The 10,840-nt window shown below is 49.1% G+C and overlaps 2 protein-coding genes across 2 annotated transcripts; one reads left to right on the plus strand and one right to left on the minus strand.

Moving 5' to 3' along the window:
- Nucleotides 1-569: 569 nt before the first annotated feature.
- LOC125542190 (uncharacterized) lies at nucleotides 570-1,187 on the minus strand. The gene has a single exon (XM_048705146.2). It carries the CDS (start codon nucleotides 1,185-1,187, stop codon nucleotides 570-572), a length of 618 nt encoding a protein of 205 aa, XP_048561103.2.
- Nucleotides 1,188-10,237: 9,050 nt separating this feature from the next.
- LOC147980956 (uncharacterized) lies at nucleotides 10,238-10,600 on the plus strand. The gene has a single exon (XM_087515813.1). The coding sequence runs from the start codon at nucleotides 10,238-10,240 to the stop codon at nucleotides 10,598-10,600; it is 363 nt and encodes a 120-aa protein (XP_087371939.1).
- The last annotated feature ends 240 nt before the right edge of the window (nucleotides 10,601-10,840 follow it).

Consider the following 10,840-nt stretch of genomic DNA (forward strand, 5'->3'; position numbering starts at 1 on the left):
ATGCAGTTTTGCCTTTTGTGTAGTACTATTAGCAATAGCTTTTACATCTAGAGTTTGAACAAGTGATTCGAATTATATATGGGCTACTAGAAGAGCACAGAGAAAATTAACCCGGACAGGAAGCATTTCAATCTAGAAAGTTATGATGGATTCGTGCTGCCACTCGTCCACCAAATTTCATGTAGAAAAAAAAAACAGAAGTACCAAGTGAGAGAATAATGCGCTTAGCTCAACAAGACCGATACCACCCAAAAAAATGCCCAACAAAGATCGAGACCAACAATAAGCTATAGAACTAGTAGGTCCCATAAAAAGAAGAACGGTGTGGCAAGGCGCGGATCCGCTTTTAACACCTTTGCATACATACATACATCCATGAAACAAACAGATTTCTAGTTTTCCCCATGTTACATTCCCGTTTGGGTTTGGATTGTTGCAATATCCAAAAGACAATGTATACTTACATGCTTCTGACTGGAGAAGCCTCACTGGCATTCAGTAGTAGTAGTACATTTGTATCTTTGAGTTCTCTTCTCTGCGCTCAGTTCTCTCTCATCACCAGCGTACGGTCATACCATTTGGGCCGGCAACGGCGCTAAGAGGTTGCACCGGCAGACCGGGCACGTCGAGTGCTCGTGCAGCCACGAGTCGACGCACTGCTGGTGGAACACGTGCAGGCACACCGGCAGCCGCTTCACGGCGTCCCCCTTCTCCACCTCCCCGAGGCAGACCGCGCACTCCGACCCGCCGCCGCCCTCCGGCTGCTCGTACGCCGGGATATCATACGCCGTCACCGTCCGCGCGCCGCCATCCACAGGTGGCTCCCTGGCCAGCACGGGCATGTGACTCGGTGTCTGGTCCAGAAACTGCGGCAGAGCGCGGCGGGGGCGCGCGCACCGGCACGGCTGGCAAAGAAGCCGGCCCGCGGCACGGAGTGCCCCGTGGGCGAAGGCCAGGCACCGACGCACTGCCGGCTGCTGGAAGATGAAGATGCACATGACCGTGCACACACCAGCGACGATGGTGACCCAGAAGATGAAAAAGAAGGAGAACCTGACGATGGAGCCTTTGCTGTGAGGGCTCCGCGCCAGGTTGATGAAAGCGATGATAAACATGGCCGTGCTGCCGATGCAGACGATGTAGGTCATGGCCAGCCCGGACGCGAGGATGAAGCAATCCATGGCCATGGCCTCTCGTGTCTTGATTTGACCATACAACTGGCCAGCTAACTAAGCCACACTCAGGGATTTCGAAGTCGCCTTGTCAAGTCTTTATCATGCAAGAATTCCAATGCGTACAGACTACAGACGAAGCAAGCAACGAGCCAAGCCAACCATAGAAGGAACCGAGGACGAGACAGCTAACCGAGCGGTTGTTGTATAGTATAGTATAGTACGGTTAAATGTGCATACTTTAAGAGGCGTGCTACAATGTCGGCCGGCGGATGAGCTAAAATCATCCACCGCATCGATGGCCATTGGATTTCGAGGCTAATAGCCGTCCGTTCTACCATGCACGCCCGGACTCCTCCTCCTTAATTCCTGCAACAAGCATACCGTTGCAGAAACGATTCCCCCGGCCCCAGTCCCACCAAGCTGCGGTCAGCGCGGCACCACCCCAACCCGCCGCTAAACACATGCCGTCGGCGCGCGGGGCAACTGATCCTTTTAGGGCGCCTCTTTGTAACACCATGACACACCATACCACTTTGCTATTTACGTATGTGTTTTTTTAATGTGAGTGTGTCAGTATTGGCCGTGTGCATCTTTACTATGCAAAGACTGGGTGTATGATAATTGTGTTTGTATCTTTCTTGATATTTCATTTTGAATCAGTAAAATCACGCTTTATTGAAAAAGATGAATTAAATGGGCCAACTTGACTTAGCCCAGAACTATGAATTAAAGAGCAGTGCGTCCAACTGCGGGCCGAGATCCAAAAGGAGCCAACCCTCGTCCCTGCACATTTGAAATAAATTGGCCAACTTGACTTAGCCCAGAACTATGGTCAAAGGCTCATCATCAGATAAATTGGCGTCAAAATGCAAGAAAAAGGGGAATTCATCAAAAACAGAGCATACCCTAAAAAAAATAGATACAAAGCAAGGCACTATCAAGTTCACATCCAAGATCTGCGCAGCATGTTCCCAGATCCTAGCATCAATAAACAAACATGGAATTAAAGCAGTTCTCGGGTGTCAGTCTCGGGTGTAATCCATGATAGAATATATAGCAAGCCAAAAGGAATTGAGTTGATATCTGAAACAGGCAAAATGATTAGCTGGGAAACAAGCCCCAGCAGAAAAAGGGGCTTCCATGATCTGAGGTGTATATATAGCACGAAGCATGCAACCAATCAAAATTGGGAACTGAGTATCAGAGAGCAACAACATGGATACAAAATTGCTAGAAACAGCCCTGCCATTTCAAACCTCTTGTTCGCCGATGATAGCTTGATTTTTTTCAAGGCCACGGTGGAAGAAGCTGCAACAATGAAAAGGGTTTTATCCACTTTTCAGAGATGTACGGGTCAGTTGCTGGGTGAGAGTAAATGTTCTTTGTTGTTTAGTGAACAGTGTTCCGAGGAAGTTAGAGATAGTATAAAATAGACCCTGGGTGTGGTGTCATCATCATTTGAGAGTAAGTATTTGGGTCTACCAACTTCAGAAGGTAGAATGAAGGATGAGAATTTCCAGCCAATTATGGATAGATTCAGGAAAAGATGCAGTGATTGGTCAGAGAAATTCATGGCATATGCTGCAAAAGAAGTTCATGTCAAATCGGTTGTCCAGGCACTCCCATGCTTCATCATGGGTGTCTTCCTATTATCCAAAGGTTTTTGTGAAAAGTACGAGAAGATGGTCAAAAACTTCTGGTCGGGTGACGAGGAGGTAGGGATGGCAATGGGTAGGGTATGAGCGGGTACGACCTTTTTCTGCCCAAACCCATACCCAAATCTTTTTTCTATACCCATCCATTTCAATATCCATGGGCACAAATTGGTACCCATGCCCATACCCATCGGGTATATTATACCCAATGGATATCCAATGGGTATAGTATCTAACATTGGCATGATAAAGGTAAGCCAAGAAAAGGGCCTAAAACTAAATTTAGGTACTCGGCCATCACAATCCGGTTTGCACTTACATCAAAATTTTACAATGTGGATTGACACACAAATGTCTTAATCTTCATTACAAACTAACTTAAAAAAACAAGTTTGCAAACTTGCAATGCCAATCACCGTAGGTATTATAGGGTTTAATTAATTTATTAATTTTTCTGGGTATCCATTGGGATACCCAGGGGTATAATTTCATACCCATACCCTACCCATGCATTTTGCGGGTATGGATACCCATTACCCATGGGTATGAAGTAGTAAAAAGTCTTATCCATGCCCACTGTTTTCGGGTAAGGTATCCGCGGGTACCCATACCCATGGGCAAAACTGCCATCCCTACGAGGAGGGTCACCGAAAGGTCCACTGGATGTCATGGGAGCATATGATTTGACCTAAGCGTGCGGGCGTATTGGCTTCAGAGATATGCATCTTTTTAACTTAGCACTCCTAGCAAAGCAGGGTTGGAGGCTTTTCTAGACAGTCTTTGTGCAAGAGTGCTTAAGTCGAAGTATTACCCCCACAGGAATCTGCTAGACACGGTTTTTTCATCGGATGCATCACCCGTGTGGAGGGGCATTGAGGCGGGTCTAGAGTTACTGAAGAAAGGGATTATCTAGAGAGTGGGGGATGGAAGAAAGATTAAATTAAGTGGGATCAATGGATTCCTCGCAAGGAGGGTTTGAAAACGTTTTCTTTCAAGAGGCGTTCGCGTCTCCGATGGGTAATTAAACCAATGGAACGTGGAACTCATAAATCAAATTTTCCAAGAGTTTGATGCTCATGAAATCTGCAAGATCCCCATAGCAAATTCGGAAGTGGAGGATTGTATTGCCTGGCACCCCGAAAAGAATGGAATATTCATAGTAAGAAGCACCTACAAATTGGCTTATGCTGGTCAAGAGCAGGTTAGTCAGATTCTATCTAGCTCTACGAGGGAGGCAAACGATCAGAGTATTTGGGATTTCGTGTGGAAGGCTGGGGTCCCTCCGAAAGTTAGAATCTTTGGGTGGAGGATTGCAACTAATACTCTCGCAACAAAGCAGAACAAATTTAGAAGTAACCTTGCTCTCGACCCCGGGTGTAACATCTGCAAAAATGGAGTGGAAAATGAATTTCATGCACTAGTTGAATGCACCAGAAGCAGGGCTCTAAGGCATGAGATGAGACAGCTCCCCTCCGAGCTAGCTTTTAGGTATACTGGCACTGACTGGCTTCAACATCTGCTTGGCAATTGCTCCGAGGACATGCAGGCGAAGATCCTTCTTTTACTCTGGAGATGCTGGCACCTGCGAGATGATTGCGCACATGGCAAAGGAAATGAGCTGATCCGTCATTCTGTCAATTTCCTAGTCTAGTACGAGGAGGAACTGAATAAGGCAATTGCTTGAGGGTTTCACCTCATACAGAGTGTGCTTTGCTGGAAGGAAGTGCAATGGGTTGGCTCATGAGCTGGCGATTGAGACGAAGATGCAAGGAAATTTTCGGATTATTGCCGGAGTCCCTGATAGGCTGAGAGAATTGATGCAGTCTGAATACTGCCCCGTTACTTGAGTCTGTAAATCTTGTTTCTCAAAAAAACATGGGTACAACAGCACCACCAGCTCCAACAATGGAAAATTGACCATCTGAAGCTTCATTTATAAAGTTTTTAGCTGCTCTTTCAACATCAGAATACATAGATCAAGCATCATCATGCACATTGTGCTCTGGTGGCACCCCATCCATTCCATTTCCGTCACCAGCGCAGTAGTGGACTCCCTCCGTTTTTATTTAATCCGCATATTAGCTTTGTCTAAAGTCAAACATAAAAAATTTAACCAAGTTTGTATAGAGAAAAATATTAACATTAGATTCATCATTGAATATATTTTTACCTCATATTTTTTATTGTAGAACTTCTCTCCCTCTCTTCCACTCCTCTACCTCCTATTCTTCCCCTTGCCCCGCCGCCGGTGTGCCAGATCCACCCTTCCCCGTCGTCCCCTCTCCTCCCAATGACTGGACACTATGACCGAAGGTCCCCACCGCCGATCCACAGAGCGGATCCGCGCCGCCACGCCCGAGGGTCATCGTCCGCTGGCGTTTACTCGAGTCGCTGCCTCTCGCCCGATCCGCCTGCCCCCAACCGATTCGCCGACTTCCCGGAGCTCCCTCCGTCGCGGCCACCGACGAGGACCTACCTCGCGTCCGACAACGCTCGTGGGGAACGTGGGTGGAGGAGATCCACGACCGGAAGAGCCACCAACGGAAGTGGATCAGGTCATTCCACACGATGAAACTCACGACCATGGAATACGATCGATGGCAAGTCAGGTACCACTTTGGATTGACTTAACTTAATTCTTCTACTTATTCTTTTATTCTTCTATTTTGAATCCGGAGAAGAAGAATAAAATTTATTAGAATAATTTTTATTCTAAAATTAAGTAATAGAAAATAGAGAAATAATTAAAGAATACAATCCTTGTCGAATTAGCAAAGATTTTGGTTCGAAATCCTTTCATTTAATTAGCCAGCCGCACCTTTTTCTATGCTCTGATTTATAAGGCCTTATTTAGCTTGGGTGGTACCCCTTTAAATTGAATTTCTATTTTCAGAAAAGGGGTTTACCAAACTTTTCATGACGCGCCGCCACCCGGCCGACTTCCTATTCGGGACGACGCCGGTCCACCTCGTCCTGCCAGAGCCGGGGGTGGCGAGTGCAGCGATGGTGCGGGTCCTGCGGGAGGACCAAGAGGCGAGGGAGCGCCTCTCGATGGAGGCCGCCTCAGAGGCTTACATGGAGGACCTCCGCCACCAGCACTCGGAGCTCGTCGAGGCGGAGCGGGCGATATTCATCAAGAATTGGGGGGGGGGGGGGTCCTCGTCAACTCCAACGAGGAGGTGGAGATTTTTTGTCCCAAAGGACCCGCTGATGAATGCTATTGCCAAAAAGGACTACCTGCAGATAAAATTGTCAAAAAGGACCCCCTCACTAGTGGCGACAGAGCACGGCAGGCGACACGTGTCACCTGTCACCACGCCAGGAGGCGGCCGCGTGGTGCACAACGGGTTATCACACAATGGCGCAGCTGGGACGGAACGGGCCAGGAGTGGCGGGCCCGGCCGCCACTAGGCGAGGCGGCGAGTGCTGCCACTGCCGCTCCCTGGCCGACAGCCCTGCTACGCGTGGGCCGAGGCGTGGGCCAGGCCGCCACTGGAGGAGGCAGCATCTTTCCTGTTGCAGACGGCGCTGATTCCCGTGCAGCGCTAATTCTCATGGGCGGGAATCTGTGGATTTTGAGCCCTTTTGCCGACACTGGTTGTTTTTGCCATACTAATGACGTGCTGCTGCCCGGGAATCACTCCGGCTTTTGCTTCTTTTGCCTTAGTGGATGCGACGGCACTGCGGGAATTACTCACACGCTGCGGGAACCTCTGGCGGCACCTCTGTTGCTGCTGCACGCGCGACAGCGTCCCTGTTGCAGACTGCGGTGATTGATTCTCACACAACGATTCCCATGCATGCGGCCCGACAGCCTGTGCTGTGGCAGACGGCCAGGACTCCCACGCGACGACGCTCATTTCCACGGGCGGGAATCCGATGCTCGTGAGGCCAAGGCAGCAAAAGAAGCTGGCGATGGACAAGGAAAATATCCACACTGGACTCAGTAGATTCCTGTGGTAGTATTTTAAATTTCGCAGTCATTTGTATCTTAATTTCTGTAGTTTAATGTAGCTTTATTTCAGTAGTTAAATGTAGCTTTATTTCGATTCTCCGATGTATCTTATTTTCAGTTGTACCGTGTCGTAATGGAAAAAATATATAGTTTTAGAATAAAGTAGTGGCATTTTCTTTCCCTCCACTAATTATCGAACATCGTGCAACAACTACAAATGAAATTAAGATAGAATATAATGCCCTACAATAAGAGAGTACAAACTAATAATGCAAGTACATCTGAATTAAACGGTAGAACTGGAATAGAGCTTAAAAACTACATGAAGGCGTCATCGTCATCCTCCGTCGATGCAGAACTCTTGCCCTTTGAGGATGCAGAACTCTTACCCTTGGACGATGCAGAACTCTTGCCCTTCAAGGATGTGGTACTCTTGCCCTTGGACGATGCATAACTCTTGCCCTTTGACGATGCAGAACCCGGAAGCGGCGGCATGAAGATATCAACTTTGTCCTCGCTGTCGTCAGTCCATAAAAATGGATGCTTTTCTGCAGTCCTTCTGAAAGTTTCACTCTTCGGCTCCACTACCTTCTTCCACCTTGCATGCAACCTAAGAAGTTCTTTACGTACCTCCTCATAGGTCCTTTCAGGCCACCTTACGTAATTCGTGAGCCAAGTCATTCATTATGGTGTCACTACCGGCGAGTTCGTCCCATGAAACTATCCTATTGTCCATCCTAAAATCGGTAGCTAGCCTCAGAAGAGTCCTGCTCATCCCAGGGTGAAAACTATGATTGAAAGAATAATGGGACATCTCGACTACACTACACTCGAATGCTTATCCAGCTCCGTCTGAAGGGGGTTTTATAGGTAGACAGGAGAAAATGGCGGGAAAGAACGACTGCGGTATGGTGGGAACATATGGCGGGAAACGGGTGGCCGGAACATATGGAGTGAAAGAGTTGGCGGGAAAATATTGAGGGGAAAGGGTTGCACAAAAATATTTTTTTTTAATGTCTAAGATGGACAATGGTTGCACAGTATTCATCAGCCAAAATAAAAAAAATCATTTCGGCCTAACTTAAGCCGAAGTGTGAAGTGGGATAGTATGGCGGGAGATATAGGCGGGAATTCTGACTGGTGCATTTTTATTTTAGCATACATAGATGTTTAAATTGGAAAGTCTGATACTGACATATGTAGATACAATGGGTCGCACACGTGGATAGATGAATCACCCTAGTCGACGACGACCACCTGGCCTTTCCTTACGACCGGAAAGCGACAAGCAATTAGGTGGCCGAGTTACGCGAATACCGCGGCCGTACTCCACTTCGGCTTCATGTGTCTGCGACTCCTGCGTAGGTTGTGGTGTCGGGAATCTGTTGGGGATATGACTACCAGATATGACCTGCCCAGGAGGGGCCGGGTCAACCACAATGGCGGTTCACCTGTATGAAGCCCAAGAGTATACAAGATGGCGGTTCATAGTTAGGCTTGTAAGAGGCCCAAGCCCAGAGGCGGCTTAAGGCCTGTAAGTATAAACCGGCATGTATGTATAGACTTATAATGTAAGGCATGTAAGATATGTCACCAAGCCAGACACGTTGTATGAGCCGGTCGGGACTCTGTAGGCCGCAGGGCGTCAACCGGTGTATATAAGGAGACGACCCGGCAGCGGCTTAGGGCAAGAAACATCAAATCAAGAGCCAGTCAAAGTGTGTTTGCTCCCTCGTAATCGAAACCCTAGAAATACCACCTCAACTGGAGTAGGCTTTTACCTTCACCGCAAGGGGCCGAACCAGTATAAACTCTCCGTGTCCCTTGTCTCATTTAACCCCTTTAAGCTAACCTTGTCGCAATGGCTCCGCAACTAAGTCCTCCCATGAGGACATCTACCATGACACTTCCACGACAGTTGGCGCCTGCCATGGGGCCAGCGCACGGTGGTTTCGAGTTCTTAAAGGGCAGCTTCGAAGGGCTCAAGGGATACGCTGTGGGTCGAATGACCAAGAGTCGTCGCAGCAGGCTCTATATCGATGATGCAGGCTGGGGCCCCGAGGCCGGCTCAATTGAGTACATGTTCCGGGTCCCCTTCAGCGGAATCCACATCTTCATCGGCAAGATCAGCGAGCCGGGCCCTGAGCCGGACATCTGCACCAACATCTTTGAGACGGCTCAGCGTGCACGACCCGCCCCGGCTCAGCCAGCCATAAAGCACGTCTTCATTGGGTTCACCCATGGGGCTGAGTTTGAAGGCTCCATCTCCGGCGGTGAGACGGAGGTCTTCTCTGATGATGAGTCCACGGGCTAGACTAATTCAATGTATTAGCTACAAGATGGGAGGCTTGGGGGCTGTTCCGATAGCGACAGCATTTTGGACCCCCATGAGCCACCAAACAGGGTGGCGATCTTCATGGCGGGCACACAGCCGGCTCTTGGCTCGACAGCTGATGCGGCTATAACTTCAGGAGCAGTTGCGGTCATGGAAGCTGGGGCTGGCGGTTCAGCTCGCCCGCCGGCTCAAGTCTTAGGAGATCTGTTGGATGCTCTTGCGACTCTGATGGAGGTTGAGGTAACCCCAGAAAACCAGGAGCAACAGAAGGCAGAAGTGGCTAAATTACGTGATGGAATAGTGCAAGCTAAGGCAGACTTAGCAGTAGAGAACGCTAGGATGGCCGCAGAACAAGCTGTTTTGGATGCCCAAGCACAGCGGATTCAAGCAGAATCATATCGGCTTAGGGTGGATCAGAACGCTTCCCATGAAGTCTTGAGGAGGAAGCAACATAGTCGTTTGCCTTCGGTTTATGAGTCAAGGGACCTCTTCAACACCCCTGGAGCTGGGGCCAGTAACCCGCCGGTGGTGCACCGGATAGTTGAACCGCCAGGCCAGCCACGTATAAACAGCACTTCCCCTCAGTATGTGACGACACCGCCGGGTCATTACTCCACCCCTTTGGACAACATGATTGCGGCAGCTACACGATTGGTGGCGCTGCCCGATGAGGGTGAAACTCCAGCGGTGGTTGAAACCCGAAGGGCCAGGGAGGTTCTTCAAATAGCTCTGGTGCAGCAGCAGGCTTATTCTTATAGCCGCGATCGGATTCATGAGACCCCTCGCCTGAGCCGGAGCTACAGCAGGCAAATTGACTCGCCGGTGGTCTCAAGTAGGCGTCGTAACCAACCTCATGACCCGACACGCAATGGAGCTAACGCACAAGATTTGGTGGATCAAGCCAGAGCACATCGGGAGGCTGAGCTGGCGGCTCATCAGCATGCACCGGTTTACGACAGCTTCAATTGAGGAAGGAGTGACTTCCAAGGCTTTCGGTGTACCATGTCTAACGGCAGCTATACGAAACAAGCATCTGCCTAAGGATTTCAAAGGCCCTCGTAAGGTGCAAAACTACACAGCCGATCAACCTCCTGAGGCGTGGGTGGAGAGTTATGAGATGGCCATGGAGATGTTGGATGTTAGTGAAGCTGGTTATGCCAAGTACTTCACCATGATGCTAGAAGGAATGGCTCGTACCTGGTTAAAGGGATTGCCGGCTAATTCCATTGGGTCATGGGTGGATTTGAAGGCACAGTTTATCCGGAATTTCAAAGACACGTGCAAGCAGCCTATGTCGATTGTGGATCTGGTTTCTTGCGTTCAGGCCGAGGGTGAATCTACGACCAGCTGGGTACGCCGGTTCTCGACCATCATACATTCTTCAGATAATATCAACGTCGGCTCAGCGGTTCTGATGTTGGTGAAGAATTTCTGGCTCATTCCGCTCAAGCAGAAACTTGGATGGCTCAAGCGTCATTAAAACGATATGGGTGAGCTGATGGCGGCTCTAGTCAAGTATGCCGACTCTGATTGTACCAAAGACCCCGATTCATAGGATGAAAGATCGGGAAAGGGAAAGAAGAGTAATGGCATGAAGGGACAACAGTATAACTCTGCCGGTCAGGGGGGCAACGGTAAGCGTAGGGCTGATGACTTCGTGGATAACACAGGTGCACGCAATGATAATCAATGTCGTAAGGGACCGCATGGGCCGCCGTTT

The sequence above is a fragment of the Triticum urartu genome, chromosome 3A (genome assembly GCF_056163025.1).
Source record: "Triticum urartu cultivar PI428250 chromosome 3A, HENAU_Tu73, whole genome shotgun sequence".
Taxonomy (NCBI): domain Eukaryota; kingdom Viridiplantae; phylum Streptophyta; class Magnoliopsida; order Poales; family Poaceae; genus Triticum; species Triticum urartu.

Excerpts from the sequence above, each read along its gene's own strand:
- LOC125542190 (XM_048705146.2), bottom strand. The coding sequence starts at position 1,187 with ATGGCCATGGATTGCTTCATCCTCGCGTCCGGGCTGGCCATGACCTAC.
- LOC147980956 (XM_087515813.1), top strand. The coding sequence starts at position 10,238 with ATGGCCATGGAGATGTTGGATGTTAGTGAAGCTGGTTATGCCAAGTAC.